Here is a 20,055-nt window from a genome sequence, read left to right on the forward strand (position 1 = left end):
GCGTACCTGCTGCAGTACCTACTTGCTGCATGGAAAGCGTGGAATACTTACACAAGGTACATACTTGCATATGCCTCACTCCCGTCTCTTGCCCTATATGTACAGTAAGCCTTCTGCTTGTCGGCTGAAGGCATCAAGAACATTCAGGTGTATTGTACTTGGCTCCTAGGTACAGACACTGCAGAGCCTCAGGCGCCCTCAAATACCTTAGAAAGCACGTACGACTTTTATCGCCATCAATGGCTAAAGTAATAGTGGCGGGCCAAGAAGTGGGTGAAGCACTGAGCGACCAGCACCGCCCCGTTTCACCCCCGAAGCTGTTTGATCGAGTGGTTGGGATGCAACTCCAAGTCTCCCAGTCCCCGCCTGCCAGCCATTCGCCAGACAGCAGCAGTGGACTACGGAGTAGGTACGGAGCAGACGTTGAAAAAGTCAAGCACGTCCTGAATCATTGGATAATGGATAGGTAGTAGGAAAAGGGGTAGGTCGCGACCACCGTCTCACTACAAACGCTTCTGCGGCTCTACCCTACCTGTTCTGGATCGCTCGGCTGCATTGGCCATTCACTGTTTCCCATGTGGGTCGCCTTTCTGTTCCAAATAGAAGAATCTCGTCCCATCTCAATGCCTGACTCCCTGACTCCCTCGTGCCATGTGTGTTGCTAGACCAAACTCCCGACTGTTGCGTTTTGCTTTCCCCAGCACTTTGGTTTCTGACGGTCCGAACATGTGCCCCAAGTCTCCATTTCTTTCCGTTCCTGAATTTTTGCGTTAGGCTTTATTCTGACGCTGCTATCCGTACCTTGTACTCCGCATATCACAAGCAAATCACTTTGATAAGCAGGGCGCTTGCAAACTTTCTTAGCTGGATACGGATAGGAGAACAGAAATTACACTACGCCCAATGCTTTTCTCAATTCAAACAAGATCCGAAGCGCGTTATTTCTTAGGCGCCCAGACTTGGCCTCAACCTCGTCAACCGAGCGCGCTTAGGCGTCATACGTCCGTGGTCTACTTGCATTCTATCTCCCTTCTATTTACAAGCCCATTACCCATGCACAACATGCGGTCCGTCACTTTTCAGTTCATCCGAGCAAGCTAGAGATACGCTCATATCCACTACGCATCAACGTCATGTTCCAGCTTTAATAGTTGCCGCCCTTTCAACTCGCGCAAAGCAGTCCCGGTCCCCTGCCAAGACTACACGTTGTATGAGCGCGGCTCCGAGACGGATCACCCTGATATCCCGCCATGCCACGTCCCATCCGCTCGGTAAAGAGCTGTCACAGCTATTCGCGGGTGTTCTTTCCTAGTCGAAGTTGTTCCGGAGCACACCTCCGCCACATTGATTCCTCTCCAGAGCCGCCCACAGAATCAATCCATCGGGAAGAGCGGTGAGGTGCTCAGATAAGCATGTTTGCTCACGGCTCATCGAACCGTTCTTCCGCGGCGCTCAACCCCCAGTCAGATCAGGATCTGGCATATGTTAGTGTCCAAGACCGGTGCGGCCCGGTGGTTGGCCGCTTATTCTCTTTTATACTGCTGTGGCTGAACTCGAATTGGAACTATCCAACCACCCAATTTCCAGTGGGTCATCCTTGTCCCGACAGAGACTAGGTATAATATTCCAGACCGTCTCAAGCCAAGTCGAAAACCACCGATGTGCTCTGGTGAGACTGTAATTTTGACCTGCAGAGGTCAAGGGCCATTTGACAAGAGACTGGGGTTTGGAGTTGCATGTGTCGTTTGATCTACTTACACTGCCAAGGGAAACTACTGCTGTTCCACTTCCTCCCGCTGCCCATCTTCAATCTCCTCCTACCTCTAAATTGCACAGAAGTCATTTTCAGCGTGAAAAATGGTCCGTTTCGACTACCTCTCGGACGTAGCACAGCGGTCAGCAACGCCATGGCCTCTGTTTACATCCAGAAAGGCATGAAACATCCTTGTCGTTGAGAACCCATTAGAGGCTTACATGATCAGCCATGGTTGTAAGTATGCCGAGATCGTTGTCAGTGGATGGCGTTGTTTGACCTGGTATACTTCTTCTTTCATCGGGCCTATCAGTGGGTGTAAGTGGTGGATCACATCAAATGTCTCACAGAACAGCTTACCTTATTTTTAGTCAAGCGCGGTGCCCTTGTAGGCCAAGGTCCTGTGATAGTTACAAGTTATCGAGAGCGTCGGCCTCGACCTCAGTATTGCGAGGCTTAGGTCTTTCTCTGTAATTCTCGCTTGGATAGGAGCTCGTCTGACGCGAAAGCCCAAATTCGTGTGGCCAAATTCGTGTGCCCATTAGAGAACGAAGAACTCAAATATTCATCGACACTGGGATGGTCATCTCGGTGAGCGAGCAAGCCGAGCTGAGGGCAGAACTTTGGATTATTCTATGATCGGACTGCCCTTTCCGCGCTTGGTGTATGGTGCATGCTTCATTGCAACAACTTGAATTTGTGGTAGATGGTCTTTCAAGGTGGAGGAGGCAAGGCATAGTGCCGGTACTGGACATCCATACATTTTGTGATACTCTGGACGAATGATTGATTGTTCGTGACGGCCAGCAAAGCAATCTAGGAAGTGGGTGACTTGGATTAGTTTCTCATTTGACAGTATATTTCGAGGTCTACGGGTTTCGCGATGCGATGGAAGAGATTGAAACTTCACGCCGAGTGAGTCATCTGCCCTTTAGCTGCAGGTTGCTGCTGCCCTGTTATTCAACCTGTCCTGGGGAAGCGACACCCCGATCAATTTGTTGGGAGATAACGAAGAGAAAGAGCGTTCCCAGCGGTTTTCGAATGAAGCCCGTCGTTTCCTTAGTTTATTACTCGAAAGTATTCTAGTGATTTATTGAACTACCTCGTGGGTGACGCAAACTTCACACCCCCTCATTCTCCAACCCGGTGCAGATATCGCAAGCTATCCCCGCTTTCCCAGACAGGTGACAAAACTGCCCTTATTGAGCTTCGGCCGCAAATCTCATAATCGCGATGGCAGACGAAAGCACATCGGATCGTGTGCTTCGTGAGGTCAAGGCGGAGTTGGCAGGTACGCCATACTCCCTCGAGTCTGCCCGCCTTCTCAGTGGAGGAACGACAAACTTCATTTTTCACGTGAAGCTGCTGGAGCCACTGCTCGATGGGACTGCAGAGGTAGCTGTAAAGCATGGCGAGGGTTTCGTGGCCCAGAGTCCCGATTTCGAACTCCCCACGTCAAGATGCGTGAGTCCCTATATCTTCGACCAGGAGGACATCAATGGCTGACCTCAGGCAGCGGATCGAAGAGAGCTGTTTGAAAGACCTCTCAGCCCTTTCACCACACACCGGCGAGAAGATCACCGTAGCAACTCCGAAGCTGTTCTACTTCAATGAAGAGACCAATACCCAGGTTCAAGCGTACCAGCCAAGCCCACTCAGCCTCAAGAACTATGCAATTGAGTACTTCGCAGCGTCAACCCTGGAGGCGCCAACTCTGGAGACATCAACTCTAGAATCAGTCAAGTCACTATCCCTCGAAATTGGTACGGCTGTGGGTGCGTGGCTCCGGTCATTTCATGACTGGAGCAACTCGGAACATCAGCTCAAGTTTCGCGATATCGCAGCGGGAAATAAGGAAATGCAAACGCTGAAGCGATGGATGAACTATGAACGGCTCCCCATTTCCATCAAGCGATTCCCGGATATTCTAGGGGGTTGTAATGATATCTTTGCAGACATCGTGGACAGCGTAAAGGAGGAAATGGTAAACGAGCAAGCCCTGCAGGTCATCCACGGCGACTTTTGGACCGGAAAGTAAGCTGCCCCAATCATTTACATTCCAATAATGCTACTAACAATTTATTAGCATTCTTCTAGAAGGGAAACCTTGGGACGACGAACATAGCTGCCTTCTTGTCGTCGATTGGGAGATGTGCCAACTTGCAGTCAAACCTCTTGACCTAGGCCAGATGATTGCGGAACTATACGAATTGAAGCTATACAAAGACATGGAAGCGGGAGTCTGGTTGATCCAAGGTTTCGTTAACGGCTACGGTGCAGTGGATGACGACTTTGCGTTCCGAACACTACTTCATGTTGCCGTTCATCTCATCGGGTTTGGCACAACAGTGCAGGGCTGGGGCTCGCAAGACCAAGCGAGGGCAGTGGCGACTGAGGGCAGAGACATTTTGAAGAATGCTTGGGCGAAGGACCGCGGATTCTTTGAGAAGCATCCCCTAGGCTGCGTCTTTTCATAAGCCCGAGTTGCATTCAACTAGAATCTCGTTGTGACGGGACAGGTTACTTAATTCTGTATGATGGAAATCGATTTCAGTTGACGCTAGTTTTGTTGTTCGAGCACGAAGACATATGATATAACATATTGTAGGTATATAGGACATCGTCTTCTTCCTCATTGTTCATTACGGAAGGTTGAACACTGTTTTCCTCGGCGGGAAAGGATGTGCATGAACAGATGAGAACGACGACGGTTGCCTAAAACATAATGAACTTGAAAATACCTTGATCTAATGAATGGAAAATGTCTATTTAAAAAGTCCCAGTATGCTTGCTTCATTTATTGACTTCAATAGATGTTGGGTAATTTTCGCGGGGGTGATGGGGAAGGATGGTTCAGCCCAAAAAATTTCAAATTACACACACCAAAGAAAGTATGAGTCTGAGTCAACTTTGGTGGCGGAACCTTTTCCTCACTTTTCATCATCGACAACAAAGTACGGCAACATCCTCTTGGACACTTATGAGGCCATAATAAAGTATACAATACTCATATTCGAGAATAGTCTGAATTTGACTCCTTTAAAACTCAATAACCACACCTGAGCCGCCCTAGCACTTTGACGTCAGTCATTGCTGCCCGACCCGCCGTCATGAGCAGCAACACGGAACCTCGCCCATGTAGACGATGCAAGACACCGACTGTCTTGAAAGTGAGAAAGGATCCTCTTTGCGAGTAAGTATTCTCACATGTACATTCTCTAGGCTCAGGTTATACAGAGTTAACCAATATGCACAGGACTTGCTATGAACAGCATATCGTCCAAAGAGTCGTGAAGCGCCTCGCCCAGCCATACCGCGATGTAAAGGACAAGCTGGGCACTACCCCCGACGCAAGAGCAAAGTATCTCCTCGGCCTCTCCCTCGGCCCCTCGTCGGCCTCCTTGGTTCAGGTGCTCGATAAGAACCTCCAAGGTCTCAAGGACAAGAACCTGCGCGTCGCGTATGAGGTGCACGTCGTCCACATAGACACCGACCTGTCAAACGCCGCAGACGCCGCGATCTCGTCGTCGTCGGCAAGCCTGCTCTTTGAAAAGTACAAGGAGCAGTTCCCCAACCTCTCGATGCAGATCGTCCCGCTGGCCGACGCCCTCAAGCTGGATACGATAGACTGGTCCGTCCTCCCCGCCCTGCAACCCGGGCTCGCGCCCGCGCAGCAGCTCAGCGGCCTCCTCGAGGCCCTGCCGTCCGTCACGTCGCGGGTGGACATCATGAGGCTCCTGGTGCGGAATCTGCTGCTGTCGCTGGCCGTGGAGAGGGAGTGCCACGCGCTGCTGCTGGGATGCACCACGACCGCCCTGGCCGAGCTGACGCTCGCCGAGACGGCCAAGGGCCGCGGGTTCGCCGTGCCGTGGCAGGTCGCCGACGGTCCCGTTCCCGTCACGACATTGTCCCATGTTGGGGAGGGGCAAAGCGCGGAGGGCGGCGAGGGGGCTGTCCGAGGGACGGAGAAGACGATGCTTCCAGTGTACTACCTTCTTCGAGACGTTTTCAGGCGAGAGGTCATCACGTATGCGGGCCTGATACCGTCTTTGAAGGATCTTGCCCAGGAAGTGGGACCAAGCAGCAACGCTGTCGTCTCGCACAAGGAGCTCAGCATCGAGGATGTCATGGCGCGGTACTTTGAGGAAGTGGAGGAGAGTTATCCCTCCGTCGTCGCCAACGTCGTTCGCACCAGTGGCAAATTGACACGAGAGAGCGACGGCGATGCGTGCGCGGTCTGCGGCATGGATGTGGACGCACAAGGAGATGCTCGCTGGAAGGGTGAGATAGGAGAGGATATTGACGACAGCAGGAAGCGCACCGCAGGGAAACTATGTTATGGATGCGAACGGTCTATATATGGATAGATCGAACAGAGAATGCGCGTTCAAAGCACCTTCACCGGCCAGCCTGTCTGGCGTGACCCTATTCTGCCTCACTACATTCCTAGCCAACCCCCAATATGTTCTCTAGAAGCCCATCATCGGCTCGCGACATTCCCACCCCGTCTACCCAGCTCATTTTTAACTCCATATATGCAAGGAACGCTGATTTAATAGGTACAAGATCAATGGTTGATCACGGGGTCTGGATGGTGGCCGAAGGCAGGATGCGGTCTTCGAGCTTTCTCATCAGCTTGTTTGTCTGTTCCGCCAGGGTCAGGGTAAGGATGGTGTGGGGCAGGATTCTAGCCAAGTGAGGCAGGAAACCCTTGTAAATAGCCAAGAAGCCTTCAGTGCGGACAGTCTTGGCCAGGCAGTCGAAGACACCCTTGTAGAGGTTTCCGTTTTGGTTGTAAAGGCGAGACATGATGGTGTCTGCCATGAGGATTAGTACAGAAATATGCTTGGGGAATCTTGAGTTGAGACTTACCAGGAGGGTGCATCACGCAGCAAACGACGAAACCACTGACGGTACTGCTAGCAAGATGCAGAGGCAGACCCTCTTCCATACCCAAGTGGCGGACCAGTCTCCGCTTGGCGAAGAAGTAGGTGGGAAGTTGCACGGAGCTACCGAAACCCGTCCTGATCATGGCCGCACCAACACCACGGTAGAGTCCCCGAATGCCTTCGGCGCCGTAGATTGAGGTCATACCGTTCCAAGCATTGCGGTACTTGTGTTGTGTGCCAGTGGGCATGAAGGGAGAGTAGCTTTGTAACCGTGTCTTGACAAGGAAGAAAGGGCTGCCAGCGGCGGCACCCATGATTCCTGATCCAGCACCGCAAGCCATGTTGATGCCCAGACTCTGCGTCTTGCCGTCCTTGAAGATGAGAGTCGACAGGGTTTCGCGCATTGGCTCGTAGAATCCAAGACGACATCCGTTCAGCAGGACCTGGTAGATGTACGCGCAGCCGATACCGCGGTAGATTCCTTTCACGCCCTCATTACGCACGATAACAGAGACACCCTGCAGAGGGCCTCTGTACTGATGCGGTTGGTGTCCCTTGTCCTTCAATTCTCCTTGCAACTGCATTCTGCACACGTCGGGGGGAGGGGTCAGCGCGTTGCCGGCGGCAGGGTGCGGGAAAGGAGCGAGCGTCGTCGCTATCAGACGCACCGGATCTTGACAGTCTCGAAAGGATGCGTGGCCGTTACAGCGCCGCAGGCGGCAATGCCGCCGGCGATGAAGGCGCTGTTGCGAAGGTTAGCTTCGCTGGTCTTGCGGATGCCGAACTGCGGGCCATGACTTGCCCAAGGGTTGTTGACATTGTGTCAATCGGTCTTGTCGCAGCGATAAGAAATAATTGGATATCGTCGATGTGTAAGATGCTGGTAATTTGTGGTTGCGACTTCTATGATAGTCGGGGTTCGTTTGGAAGGAGAGAGAGAGAGAAAGAGAAAAGAGTGACACCGCGATCTCGGAATGCTAGTACCTAAAATGACGGAACAGCGCGGGTCAGCAACATTGACGTCGTGGCAAGTCGATAGCCAGTCAACATCGACAAATGCAAATTTCTGAGCAGATTCTTACATAGCCTACTGGTCGAGAACCCGTTCGCCGTAATGCGCGCAACTCAAGAGAGGAAGTTGGCGATATGACTGCGATATGGCTTGAGTTCCGTCGGGCTGGCACTGGGCCGACGTGACTGGATTGACCCTTTTACCGGGGCTACAGGTCTACAGGTCTCTCAGTAAGCTCCGCGCGCGGAAGAGAAATTGGGATTTTTCTTGCTCAAAGTCAATATGGCCGTGGATAGCCATTGCCGATCCCGGCGTCTGTAGGTCCCAATTGGCAGGGTTCGCGGGCCACAGCGGCCTAAGTCGGTATTCGGTACCCCAGACCTTGACCAAAAAGGGGGGCGTCAATTTAGCTGGCCCATTGCCGGACGCCAGTTTCCAATGCGAAGTCGTGCATTGTCAACGATGGGAGGCTGGCAATTACAAGGTGTGGCTGAGAACCGATCTCGAACACGCCAGGGGTGGTCTAAAAACTGTGGCACAGTCAGCTCTCCCATTACCACAACCCCGCGAAAGTGAATTGGGGAAGCTCTTTGGTTTCCTCCAGTCGCATCGCATGACAAGACGCGGTCTGACTTCCCGTTCACATGATTCATACCTGCAGCAACCTCAGGACGACTGCACTTATTCACACATACTTTGAAGGAACTTGCCGAGTTCTGCCGAGTTTGCCGCACAGCCTCAAGTTTCCTCCTGCGACGGGTCGTTTACTTACGGCTCGCGACAGCATCATTTGAGGTGTCGCTGTTCGACTCAGACAGTATAGCTCTCGGAATCCTCAAGGAACCCATCATGGCTTCAACGCCTATGAACTTGGACCATCGCGAGTCGACTCCAGCTAACGGAAATTCGCTCAACATTACGCGGTCTCTGACAACCAACAATACTACCCCTTTGAGCGAAGTCATATCGTCATTTCGCCCAACAAAGGCAAGGAGTGCCCAAAAACCGTCTAGGGAGCTCTCTGACTGATTAGTTTCCAGCTTTTCAAAAGGCAAGACATCAAGGATGGCCGTCCGCAACCTCACGTGCTGTCACTCGACTTCGACGACCCAGGCGAACTTCTCATGACCTCTGAGAGCGACGAGACGATTCAGATTTACAGCGTAAAGGAAGGCATACACAAGAAGAATTTGCTAAGCAAGAAGTACGGCGTCAAGCTGGCAAAGTTCACGCATACGAGCTCCAGCATCATCTACGCGAGTACGAAGCAGAATGGTAGGCGCTCTTACGCTCAACCCGCCGCACAATGGCTAACGTCTACCAGATCAGATTCGATATTTGGCTACCCACGATAATTCCTTCATCCGATACTTCGAGGGCCACGAGAAGAGCGTCACAGATATTGCCATACACCCAGGCGCTGATAACTTCATCTCTTGTAGCCAAGACAATACTGTGCGCCTTTGGAATATTTCGACGAAGCAATGGTGCGGTCAACTGAACCTCAACTCTCCGTATCTCACCGCATACGATCCGTCGGGGCAGACTTTTGCTGTCGCGTGTACGAATAGCGGAAGCGTTCTGCTATATGACTGCCGCAACTACGACAAGGCGCCATTTGCGACCTTCGATGTCGTTGATGCCGGCAGACACGTGGACTCACAGTTCGTAGTCAGGGGTTGGACAAAGCTGGAATTTTCGAACGACGGCAAGCATATACTCGTCGGCACTCGCGGCCCCGGCCACTTCATACTCGATGCTTTCGACGGGAGCTTGAAGGCGTACCTGCGTAAGCCCGAGGGCGGAACCCGGCGGCTGGCGGCTGGTGAGACATCAAGCACCATCAACGGCAGTATGCCGAAGACGGACCAGCCCACAATCGAGAGCAGCGGTGATTGCTGCTTCTCTGTGGACGGTCGTTACGTTCTGAGCGGTGGTCCAAAGGATGTCCTGGTCTGGGATATCTTGACACCGCCCCAGAACGAGAACAAGACCCTCGACGCTACATGGGTATTGGAGGAAAAGCGAGAGGCAGCGGTGTTAGCATTCAACCCGCGGTACAACTTCTTTGCGACGGCAGATCAAGATGTGATGTTCTGGGTGCCCGATCCTCATGCATGAAGCGGTCGGAGCATCAATGTAGGAAATTTAGAAGCTGCGAAATGGCGGTCTGGAGGGGTCAATCACTTTCGGAGTCTAGGATACGAGATACCCCAACCCGTTGAGGAAAGTCGACATGAATGAATTTTGTTGAAACCTTGGGAAATCACTGGTTATCATCTTGTCTTGAAAATATGCATGTTAGAATGGTGAAGTATTGGAGCTTGGGGTGACAGTCCCAAGTGTGCGGCTTAAACTTGCCCCTCGCCAGGCATGCAAGGTCGGGGTACCTCAACTTGGGATGGCCGAACCCCACCAAAATTGCGTCCTCCACCAAAGCCAGGCCACCTCTACGACACCCAACGTCACTCCGACCACCACGGCGCGCACGACACCCTAGCGAACACTCCTCGAACCTACCTCCTCGAGAGACTCGGATCGCCATTTCTCAGGCGCTCAGTTACCGACAACACCTCCCAAGTACGCGCATACAGACCGGACCACCGCGCAAGGCCGTGGCCTTTTCTCCTCTCTCCACCTCCATCACTACCGTCACATCGCAATGCCGACCTACAAGACCAGCCAGGAATGGCTGGAGCAGTCGTCTCTGCTCCTCCAGGCCCGTCCGACTACCGTAAGCCTGACCCGCATATTAGCAACTCATCTGCCAACCTTGGACGAGGGAAAACGTAGCGGCGGCTAACCTCCAGCACCCCAAACAGACTAGAATCACAACAAAGTACTCCATCAAAGCAGTCAAACCCCGAAAGACCAAGACCTCGGAGGACGCCTCCGCCGCAGCACCCGCAGAAGATGCAACCATGACAGACGCCAAACCCCCGCGCGGCTCCCTCGTCATCAAGACCTTCGACCCGGTCAGCGGCGTCGCCCTCAAATACCGCACCACAAAGGCCGCCGAGGTCTCCCGCCTCATCACCTGCCTCGGCGCCCTGGGCCGCACAATGTCCACCTCGAAACCGGCAACATTGGACGCCGCCGCCGCAAACAAGGACGAGCCGATGGCCGATGCGGGTGGGGAGGACACGCCGGCCGGCGCGGCGACGCCTGTGGAGAAACCCCAGGCTGCTGGAGGTGGAAAGAAGAAGAAGAAGGGCAAGAAATGAGGATTGGGAACGAGACAGTACTGGGGTGGTTAGTTGGAAGTGGGAGACGCAAAGCTGTTCGTGGGTAGGGGACAATATTAAGGCTGATATGTTGGGAGAGTCGCAGCCAACAGACACATCTTGGAGAACACATCACTATTCGAAAGGGCCTCAGCGAGTCTCATTGAAGCCTGCTTGCATGTGTATGCAAGACGTCTTCAGACGAATTTCAGGGGAATTTCTTAGCAGAGTGGCAACAACACGAGCGCACAAGCTCGTGAGGAGCAACAGATGGAAAACACTAGAGCACATCACAAAAGAGAGACGTTCGGTTGTTCTTATATCATGTGCGATTACTAAAAAGAGAATCACTGCGGTACATTATCCATCAAAGACATTCATGCCCCATTTTCCACAGTCATCCAACCAGTCCTTGGGAACCTCCAACTCCCTGTAAAATGATCCCCGCCAACGCCATGTATGTACGAAAAGAAAAACAGCTCTAAACCTCAGCTCAGGTGTGGGAAGGGGGTTTGAGTGTGGAGTGTGAAATGACGCTCTGGCAAACACCATGCGTGTGCAATGTACAAGGGTATATGGGGGAAAAGGAAACAACAAAAACTTCAGACGCTCTAAGATGATTTAGAAGTCCTCATCGAAAGCGAAGTCTCCGCCGTTCTCTCCCTCAACCTTGGTCTCTTCTTGCGCCTTCTTGGTGCTGTTGAGCACACCAGCCTTCTGGTAGTCAGCGACACGCTTCTCAAAGAAGTTGGTCTTGCCACCAAGGGAGATATTCTCCATGAAGTCGAAGGGGTTGGAAGACTTGTAGACCTTGTCGTTGCCAAGAGCGACCAGGAGGCGGTCAGCAACGAACTCAATGTACTGCTTCATCAAGTTGGAGTTCATGCCGAGAAGAGCGCAGGGCAGAGCCTCAGTGAGGAACTCCTGCTCAATCTTGACGGCATCAACGATGATGTCCTCAATGACCTGCTTGTTGGGGCGGTGCTTGAGGTGAGAGTACAAGAGGCAGGCAAAGTCGGTGTGCAGGCCCTCGTCACGGGAGATGAGCTCGTTGGAAAAGGTCAGACCGGGCATGAGACCACGCTTCTTGAGCCAGAAGATGGAGGCAAAAGCGCCGCTGAAGAAGATACCCTCAACAGCGGCGAAGGCAACCAGACGCTGGGCGAAGGAGGAGTTCTCGTCGCTGATCCATTTCAGAGCCCAGTCAGCCTTCTTGCGAATGGCAGGGACTGTGATGCTAGTTAGCGATGCGGTCATGGAGGCGAGGGTTGTGTTCACGTACTGGTGTCAATGGCGTTGAAGAGGTAGGTGCGCTGCGCGGGCTCCTTGATGTAGGTGTCGATGAGGAGGGAGTAGGTCTCGGAGTGGATGTTCTCCATCATGATCTGGAAGCCGTAGAAGCAGCGAGCCTCAGGAACCTGGACCTCGCCGGAGAAGCGCTCGACGAGGTTCTCGTTGACGATACCGTCCGATGCGGCGAAGAAGGCAAGAATGTGAGAGATAAAGTACTTCTCATCATCGTTGATCTTGTTGTTCCAGTCGTGGAGATCCTTGGAGAGATCAATCTCCTCGGCGGTCCAGAAGGAAGCCTCGGCCTTCTTGTACATTTGCCAAATCTGGAAGTGAAGAGTTAGTCATGGGTCAACGAGCAAACCACTTTACGCGTCTTGCGACGCGTTCACATACCTCATGGTACTTGATGGGGAATAGGACGAAGCGCTGGCCGTTCTCCTGGAGGAGGGGCTCATCCTTCTCCTGCTCCTTGATGCCGGGAGCGATAACAATCTTGTTCTCGTTCTTGACTTCTTGTGTGGGCTTTGTCTGAACATCGTTCTTCTCGGTTGCGGTGGCAACGTCGGATGTGAGGGGCTGATTCTCCTTGTCGGCGGGGTTGAAGTTGAGCTTCTTGACGGGAGACTCCATCTTGAAAGAGTCGAGGGCAGCAGCGGCCTGGAGAAGTGGTTGTTAGCGATTGCGACCATGAAAAGCGCGTGGACCATAGTCAAGCTCGGCTTAACCGAGTGGTGACGTTTACTTACCTGCTTGGACGGAGTGACTTCGATAGACATGGCGGAAGTGTGTAAAATGTGGTGGGAGAGGAGGAATGAAGGCAATTGAATGGAAGAAGGGGAAGACAAGACTTTGGAGGAAATAAATTGAGGTCGTGAGTCTGTCTTTGGCTGTGGTATTGTCGTGATTGGGAGTGAAGAAGATGTCTGTTGATGGTCGAGGAACTCTGGAAAGGCAGAGTTTATGTAGCGGGCAAGCAGCACCGAGCGCTAGGTAGTGGGACGCGTTGAGCACAGGGCAGGGATACTCGCGTTTTCGTGTTTTCTACGGAGTACCTAAGTACTTGGGTACCTCGAGCTTCGTACCTTTTTCGTAGGTGGCTACCTATGGAAGCCGGTCTGATTGCCCAGAGCACTTAAAGCTGAATCCACGCGCCGTCAATTCCCCTCCACCCCACTGAAAAGCGCGTCTTCCAGGGGCATCGCCGGCGCGTTTCGTTCCAAAGTGGAAGGATCTTGTCTCGCTTCTCACCTTTCCACTTCCAGACCCTGTAAAGTGCCCAAGACCTGGCGCAGAAAAGTCTACCGACTGTGGTCCCAAAGGGAATATGCCAGGCCCAGCCCTCTTTTTTTGGCCCTTTTTTCCCTCTTCAACATGCTCATCATTTGTAAGTTGGGTCGAGCTACGACGCCGAAGTGGCCGCTTGCGTTCCACCCCCCGGCACGCCAACCAGGCAACACGATGTCATGGCCGGGAAACCAGAGCAAGCTCTGTCCGGAGACTCGAGAGCTTCGGCCGAGCCACACACGTTCCAGATATCCCATTTCCGCCTACAAGCCCCATCTCCCGGCCCTGCACACGCTTCTTTGAGCTGGATTCGTCCTCGGCGTTACGACTCGACGCGTTCCAAGCCCATCCTTCCCCTAGGTACTTCGATGTCAGGTATCAGATCAGATCTGATAAACTGAACACGTCCTAGCTCCAGCTTCAGTGGAACCCAAGTGGCCCATCCAAGACTCATCAGCCATGTAATCTCGTCTAAGCATCGACAAATCCTGACTGTATGACTCTCGGCTGCGGGTCGACGCGTTGGAAACGGACTTGCGGAATTACCATCACCAGTCTGATCGTCAATTTGACCGTTGGCACGGACACCGATTTTCGGATTCCCATCCAGATCCAAACAGTTGATGTGTCACGTACACGTCAACTCTTTGCAAAGCCTTAATGTTTCTAGTGAATCGTATTAAACTACTGACAGCTTAACTAAAGCAGTGTGGGTATGTAAAAGAAAAAGTTTCGTGTCATGTTCATCTTCTTCGTCCAAGTCTTCATAAAACAAGCATGCAGAGCCAGGCAGACCAAGTGTCCGTCATCTTTTGACCATCCATAGGCTACACGCAAACACCAAGTGTGCTTTCCAGCCACCGCGAATTCCGACGGGTCACCCCATGTGTCGTCATCGCCAACTCCGACATTCGACTCTTCTTTTTCTTGAAAAGTGTTTTTCGAGCAGCCGGTAGTCTAATGACGCGATTGACGAGCAGGTCTGTCTCTGGGATCGCGAGCCGCCTCAACGTCGTCATCAACTCTCGAGCGACCTCCAAACCCGAACCAGCCTCGACCGCTGGGACGCTCCTTTCTGACTGCAGCGGCGGCTGGAGCAGTTGGTGTGCGTTCGTGGCGGCCTGCTGACATGTGTCCATTGCGAGAAGGCTCACGGCTGACGTATTCGGGCGGAGTGCGGTCGCCTTGCAAGCGATCCCATTCATCTGCCTCACTCGGGTCGACGGCTGGAATGGGAGCTCCGCTGCGCTTCAGGTTCTTCTTTCCCTTCTCGCGAAGATGCTCCTCGAGAAGGATGGCGTTCTTGGTGTTGGCGCGGAAAGCAGCGTCAGCGATGTCGCCCACGAAAGGCACCAGGCCAATGACGAAATCGATAATGATGTTGAACATCATCTGGGATTTGACTGAATTTGGGAGTCCACCTTCGACCTTAGAGCAGGTTCTGAACACCATCATGGCCATGAAAGCATCGAGAACATCACCAACACTAAAGCCAACAAACATGATGTTAGTCGTTGTCTTGTCGATAAGCCGAATGGGGACTGTGGGGGCGATGCAGCAGCAGGGGAGGAGGACAGGCACTTACGCAGGAACTAAACCGATGACGCTACCCCATCCAAATTTCACACCACAGCAGCTGAAAAGCGACTGATCGAGACGGTAGGCTCTTCTCTTGACTTTGGTCAAAACCTCGCCATCTTGCTTGGAAAGGCCAGGCGGCAAGGCCTTTCTGCGCTTCTTGACCTTGCCGTTGGGGGTACCATCAAGCCTGGTGGCGGGGACGCTCTCAAAGTAAGGGTCCTGGTGATGAGGTCAGTATATTTTGTTCGTGGATCCACCGTATCGCAGGTGAGCACAGGGCCCAGGTGTAAGAAGGTAACGTACCTCGCGGCCAAATTTGTTTTCGACCTTCTCAGCAAGAATCTTCTTGCTGACCCACTTGGCGATGAGACTGGCCATGTTTGCAGTTGTATCGTTGACGAAGTGCCGAACCTTTAGGTTGTGTGTGAGTGCCGGTTTGCGAAGAACGGTGTTTCCCAGTCACTGGTAGTGATGAGTGGCGCACTAAAACAGAGACAAGCTCGTCAGGACCGTTGTTGACAAAAGCTTTCGCAAGGCGGCCCTCTGTGCTCTTGGCTTAGATTGAAGTAAGAATACCTTGGCAAGCTGGTAGGTATTCCTGAAGGTAAGGTTGTCAAAGGTCAAGAGGTTCCAAGACGGATGCGACAACCGAGCGAGAGGACCGGTCTTGGTGATATAAGTAGGTGTTGAGAGAAAAGCCGGGAAGCTGGCTGGCAGGGTCCGAGCTGCCAAGGTGTGGTAAGGTATGGGTTGTATAGGTGGTATGGTACTGCGTAGATCAAGTTGCCTCTTGTGCTCATTGCACACTACGTAGGTCGGTTTGTAGCTAAGTTACAAGAGGTTGGTCCCTTGGACGCTTGTTTTCCCCCGCGGGCGCCCAGAATTCCTGTTTTGACAAGCCAGGGGACCAGACTACCATCATGATGTAATTTTGTCGGTCACTGCACGCCAATGCAAGTGCCTCAGTTCCGAGAGGCCTCTTCAGTGGAGTCTGAGCAGGCTAGACCGCAGTCGTTTCACATCATGCTGCAGCGGCCAGTTGGCTGGTCTCCAATGAGCGTGCGCCGCGACTGGTCTTCAATGGCCCTGAATTGCATGCAATGCAGCACACAAAAGCACTCACGGGGCCTGCCAGCAGACTCAGCAGTGAGAGAGAGAAGAGAGGCCGGCACGTCCAGCCACGCAAGTGTGGCAAGTGATGTATGTGCACAGCCATATTGTGGCTGTGTTCTTCTCCAGAATCTTCAATGTTCGCCCCTTGAATCAAGGAAGCTCCCACCTCTCGGGTGCATTCCACCGAAGGGAAATTGTCATAGGATGAAAAGCTATTGAGGGGGCTTGCCTGTTGGCCTCCATGCTTAATTTCTTCAACAGTTGAGGCAACATATAGCTGACAGGGAGCGGTCGAGACCGGATGGAAGCGAGGTGTTGATCTGATGTGGTTGACAAGCTGGAGAGATGGGCTGTGTCATGACAGTTTGGCCGCACAATCTATGCGCACTGTGATCATTGTTGGACTCGACGTGTTATGAGACAGTGCGCTATTTGACACCTACGGAGATGGGGAGGTTACACCCAATCACGAGCTCGCTTAGCAGCTTGCGACCACGGCATCCAGTCAGGCATCTCGAGGAACGGGCCCACGGGGATTCCAGCTACCTACCTACCTTACGCTGTACCTTACCTACCTTACCTTAGCTGCCTGACGTTGCAGTATCTGCCATCGTCAACAAAGACGTGCAGTGCCCGTCACTACTCCGCACCCTACCTCATCCAAACTCCAAATCATCACCACCACATCTGAGAGGCCGCTTGTCAGCGCATCCGCTCCAAACAACAAACATACCGCATCCCTGGAAAGCCACACCTGTCCCGCAACTCCATCCTCCTTGATCCGCTGAATTGCCCGTCGCTGCCGATTCTCGTTGCAGCACGCGCAATCCGGTCGCAAGCGGAAAGCTTTGAGCCCGACCAAATACCAAGCCTCTCCTTCCGTACCATGCAACGGTTCCTCAACTCGACCTCAACACAGACTCATTGCCAGGAGCATTTCGCCACCTTTACTCCCTCGCCAGGTACACCCGACTAAAATAGAAATATCGTCCTTGGGACATGTTATTAGCCATCGCGCAACATGGCCGAAGAAAAGATGCAGTTAGAGGATTGTTGGTTGCCCCACACCTTGGAAGATACACGGCGATAGCTACTCAGCCTTGCGCCATCAACTCATGACAGTTGCTGCGGCAGGACTAACAGTACATAGGGTTGGACGATCTATGTGTTCGATTTATCATCAACCTACCTGAAGAAGACCTGTCGTCCGTTGCTCGCATCTGTTTCCAAATAGAGGAGGCACAATGGTTCTACGAAGACTTCGTCCGGCCACTTGACCCCACGCTTCCTTCAATGACACTTCGAAGTTTCAGTCTTCGAATTTTCCAACATTGTCCCCTACTAGCTCCGTTTTCGGTCGAGAATCATACAAAGGCTTTTGAGGAGTTCTTGCAGTACAAGACTCGAGTCCCTGTGAGGGGAGCCATCATGCTCAACGAGGCTATGGACTCGACAATCTTGGTCAAAGGCTGGAAGAAGGGCGCCAACTGGAGTTTTCCTCGCGGGAAGATCAACAAAGACGAAGATGACCTTGAATGCGCCGTTCGTGAGGTATACGAGGAGACAGGATACGATTTGCATGCTGCTGGCCTGGTTCCCAAGAACAGAGAAGACGTCAAGTACATCGAGGTCACCATGAGAGAGCAGCAGTTGAGGCTCTACGTCTTCCGCGACGTACCGATGGACACCCACTTCGAGCCACGGACGAGGAAAGAGATCAGCAAGATTCAGTGGTACAAACTATCCGAATTACCCGCTTTTCGAAAGAAAGGAAACCAACCTCAAAACGAAGCCGCCGCCGCCGCCAATGCGAACAAGTTTTACATGGTTGCACCCTTTCTGGTCCCTTTGAAGAAATGGGTCGTGCAGCAAAAGAGGAAAGATGCTGTCAAGGCTGCCAACGAGGCGCACTTCAACCCGTACTCTCTTCACGAAGAGCCTGTCACTGAAGACGAAGTTTGGCAAACCGAACCCGCGACTGATGTTTCGACTCGGACGCCGGGCCTCGATACTCTGGAGGGTGCAACACAGGAATTGCAGCGTCTATTGAAGGTCCATCCCACGGCAGCGCAAGCAACATCGAAGCCAGCTTCTCCGGATATTGGAGCAGACAAAGGAGCATCGCTGCTCGCTATCCTGCAGGCCAAGAATCAAGCAGTCGCCCAAGGGGTCCCAGTCTCGCACCTCCCTCAGACGCCCCTCGATCATACTATCAGGCAGGCTCCACAGCCTCAAAGCCCTCATGGTCAGCATCACCCTCAGCAACGGGCACCGCTGGCGAGTTATCAAGCTCCTCCGGCATTCCCCATCGGTCCAGATGGAACACCACAGGCTTGGGCTTTCCAACAGTCTGGAAATGCTGGCTCAGCTCATCCTCAAGCCAGGCAATACGGTCCTTCAATGATGGGTGGCCCTGCCCAACTGCCACAGCCGCCCCTGAGGCATCCTCAACCATTGCCGCCTCAAGCTCAAAAGATTCTGCTGAACCGAAATGCGTTCGCCGACGGCACACCCCCGCCGCCCCCTCAACACGCACAGGGGACTGTCAACCAACCCATGGCGAATGCTCAATATCAACCAGCACACTTCCAGCAGCAAAGCCAGAGCATGATGTATCAGCCCAAGCCGCCTAGCAGTCACCTCTCTAATCACTCTATGGCACTCTTGGGAGTGCTCAAGTCGGATACAAGAACTGCTAGTCCAGATAAGGCTCGTCAAGCATACCAGCAGCCCTACGGATCCGCATCTCAGGGACAGGGACAATCGCCAATTGGACTTCATGGAAACGGAGCTCCTCAGTATCCTCAGTCGCCTAGCATGTCGGGGGCAGGCGTAGCACACCCCCAGGGAAGTCCATCCACGAGGGCCCAGCAGCCTATCGATCCTGCGCATCGGTCTGCCCTCCTTTCCATGTTCAAGAACCCTGAAGTCAGCTCCCCACCTGCCAACCAACCCGTCGAATTACCCGGAACTACAGCTAGCGCTGCTCTTTTGAAGGGAATATCTACTGTAAAGGCTAGCAATCAGGAGGTTCCCAGCCCTGTGTTCCGTGGAGTTCAGCCAGCTTCAAGCAGTCCTCTGAGCAGACCACCTCAGAGCGCTTCGGATCCAACCACTCAAGTACCCTTTCAAGGTCTATCGCTCCAATCTCAGCTCGGTAGACAAGAGCACAGAAGCCCTCAGACCATTGGAGGTTACAGCCCGAGAACGATGGAGAACAGAGGTCTCTATAATCAAGGCGCGAATAACAATTCCGCCATATACAATAATCACTCGCCCCAAATGAACCCGAATCAGATCCTCCAGCGAGCCGAGAACATGAGCAAGCCTGTTGGCCCTCGTGCGCCTGCTCTAGCCTCGGTTTTCGGGGTCGACAAGCCGGCCAGTTTGGCCAGCCCGCCGTCAGCGTCCGCTCTCCCCGCACCTGCTGGGCTGCAGCAGAAATCACAAATGCCCCCCGAACAGAGGCAGAAGCTTCTATCACTTTTTGGCAAGCCTCAGTCGCCGAGCCCCGGGCCTGGCTTTGCTCCCGAGGATAAGGGAAAGGCCAGGGAGATGATGGCTCCGGACGGGAGCATGCGATCACGTGTGGCTTCTTTGGCCTCTGCAAGCGGTCAGGGCGTACAGGAGGGCCTGTCAGAGTCTCGTCGCGGCAGTCAGACACCGATTTCTCCTGCCGACCGAAGTTTCCTGCTTGGCTATTTGGCATCAGTTGCCAATAACGCTAAGTAGGCTTCAATGCCTCGATCGAACGGTATGAAGGTGACCGAGTGAAGAGGAATGCAGGAGTTCACCGCGCGATTTTCCTGGGGTATACGCTTGATTTGTGTTTCGTAGTTCTTTTGCTTTCGGTGTTGCATTGCGACGGGTTGATGGGATTCCAAACGTTTTTTTAAAGGTGGCAAA

General features: G+C 53.0%; 9 protein-coding genes across 9 annotated transcripts, besides 1 other annotated feature; 6 read left to right on the top strand and 3 right to left on the bottom strand.

Annotated features, from left to right (window-relative positions):
• Positions 1 to 305: 305 nt before the first annotated feature.
• Positions 306 to 377: a sequence feature (Short protein (CPAR01_09153, KAK1535611.1) was converted to a misc_feature.).
• A 2,609-nt stretch (positions 378 to 2,986) lies between these two features.
• CPAR01_09154 (phosphotransferase) lies at positions 2,987 to 4,230 on the top strand (the record flags this gene model as incomplete). The annotated part of the gene is made up of 3 exons (XM_060493419.1): positions 2,987 to 3,217; positions 3,270 to 3,787; positions 3,840 to 4,230. 3 exons carry the CDS (start codon positions 2,987 to 2,989, stop codon positions 4,228 to 4,230), a joined length of 1,140 nt encoding a protein of 379 aa, XP_060347549.1.
• Positions 4,231 to 4,863: 633 nt separating this feature from the next.
• Positions 4,864 to 6,120, top strand: CPAR01_09155 (uncharacterized protein; the record flags this gene model as incomplete). Its single annotated transcript, XM_060493420.1, has 2 exons — positions 4,864 to 4,946; positions 5,010 to 6,120. The coding sequence occupies 2 exons, from the start codon at positions 4,864 to 4,866 to the stop codon at positions 6,118 to 6,120; spliced, it is 1,194 nt and encodes a 397-aa protein (XP_060347550.1).
• A 211-nt stretch (positions 6,121 to 6,331) lies between these two features.
• CPAR01_09156 (uncharacterized protein) lies at positions 6,332 to 7,426 on the bottom strand (the record flags this gene model as incomplete). Its single annotated transcript, XM_060493421.1, has 3 exons — positions 6,332 to 6,570; positions 6,626 to 7,227; positions 7,311 to 7,426. Coding segments are annotated over 3 exons (957 nt in total), but the record flags the coding sequence as incomplete, so codon positions are not given.
• Positions 7,427 to 8,503: 1,077 nt separating this feature from the next.
• Positions 8,504 to 9,775, top strand: CPAR01_09157 (WD repeat domain-containing protein; the record flags this gene model as incomplete). Its single annotated transcript, XM_060493422.1, has 3 exons — positions 8,504 to 8,614; positions 8,695 to 8,929; positions 8,979 to 9,775. 3 exons carry the CDS (start codon positions 8,504 to 8,506, stop codon positions 9,773 to 9,775), a joined length of 1,143 nt encoding a protein of 380 aa, XP_060347552.1.
• Positions 9,776 to 10,027: 252 nt separating this feature from the next.
• On the top strand, positions 10,028 to 10,878 carry CPAR01_09158 (uncharacterized protein; the record flags this gene model as incomplete). Its single annotated transcript, XM_060493423.1, has 2 exons — positions 10,028 to 10,354; positions 10,411 to 10,878. The coding sequence occupies 2 exons, from the start codon at positions 10,028 to 10,030 to the stop codon at positions 10,876 to 10,878; spliced, it is 795 nt and encodes a 264-aa protein (XP_060347553.1).
• Positions 10,879 to 11,499: 621 nt separating this feature from the next.
• On the bottom strand, positions 11,500 to 12,947 carry CPAR01_09159 (ribonucleotide reductase; the record flags this gene model as incomplete). Its single annotated transcript, XM_060493424.1, has 4 exons — positions 11,500 to 12,107; positions 12,161 to 12,494; positions 12,565 to 12,828; positions 12,918 to 12,947. 4 exons carry the CDS (start codon positions 12,945 to 12,947, stop codon positions 11,500 to 11,502), a joined length of 1,236 nt encoding a protein of 411 aa, XP_060347554.1.
• A 687-nt stretch (positions 12,948 to 13,634) lies between these two features.
• CPAR01_09160 (uncharacterized protein) lies at positions 13,635 to 13,920 on the top strand (the record flags this gene model as incomplete). The annotated part of the gene is made up of 2 exons (XM_060493425.1): positions 13,635 to 13,815; positions 13,868 to 13,920. 2 exons carry the CDS (start codon positions 13,635 to 13,637, stop codon positions 13,918 to 13,920), a joined length of 234 nt encoding a protein of 77 aa, XP_060347555.1.
• A 492-nt stretch (positions 13,921 to 14,412) lies between these two features.
• Positions 14,413 to 15,414, bottom strand: CPAR01_09161 (PH domain-containing protein; the record flags this gene model as incomplete). The annotated part of the gene is made up of 3 exons (XM_060493426.1): positions 14,413 to 14,941; positions 15,041 to 15,255; positions 15,340 to 15,414. The coding sequence occupies 3 exons, from the start codon at positions 15,412 to 15,414 to the stop codon at positions 14,413 to 14,415; spliced, it is 819 nt and encodes a 272-aa protein (XP_060347556.1).
• Positions 15,415 to 17,170: 1,756 nt separating this feature from the next.
• CPAR01_09162 (uncharacterized protein) lies at positions 17,171 to 19,881 on the top strand (the record flags this gene model as incomplete). Its single annotated transcript, XM_060493427.1, has 2 exons — positions 17,171 to 17,201; positions 17,300 to 19,881. The coding sequence occupies 2 exons, from the start codon at positions 17,171 to 17,173 to the stop codon at positions 19,879 to 19,881; spliced, it is 2,613 nt and encodes an 870-aa protein (XP_060347557.1).
• Between the last annotated feature and the right edge of the window lie 174 nt (positions 19,882 to 20,055).

The sequence above is a fragment of the Colletotrichum paranaense genome, assembly GCF_030867605.1.
Source record: "Colletotrichum paranaense strain IMI 384185 chromosome Unknown Scaffold_7.1, whole genome shotgun sequence".
NCBI lineage: Eukaryota > Fungi > Ascomycota > Sordariomycetes > Glomerellales > Glomerellaceae > Colletotrichum > Colletotrichum paranaense.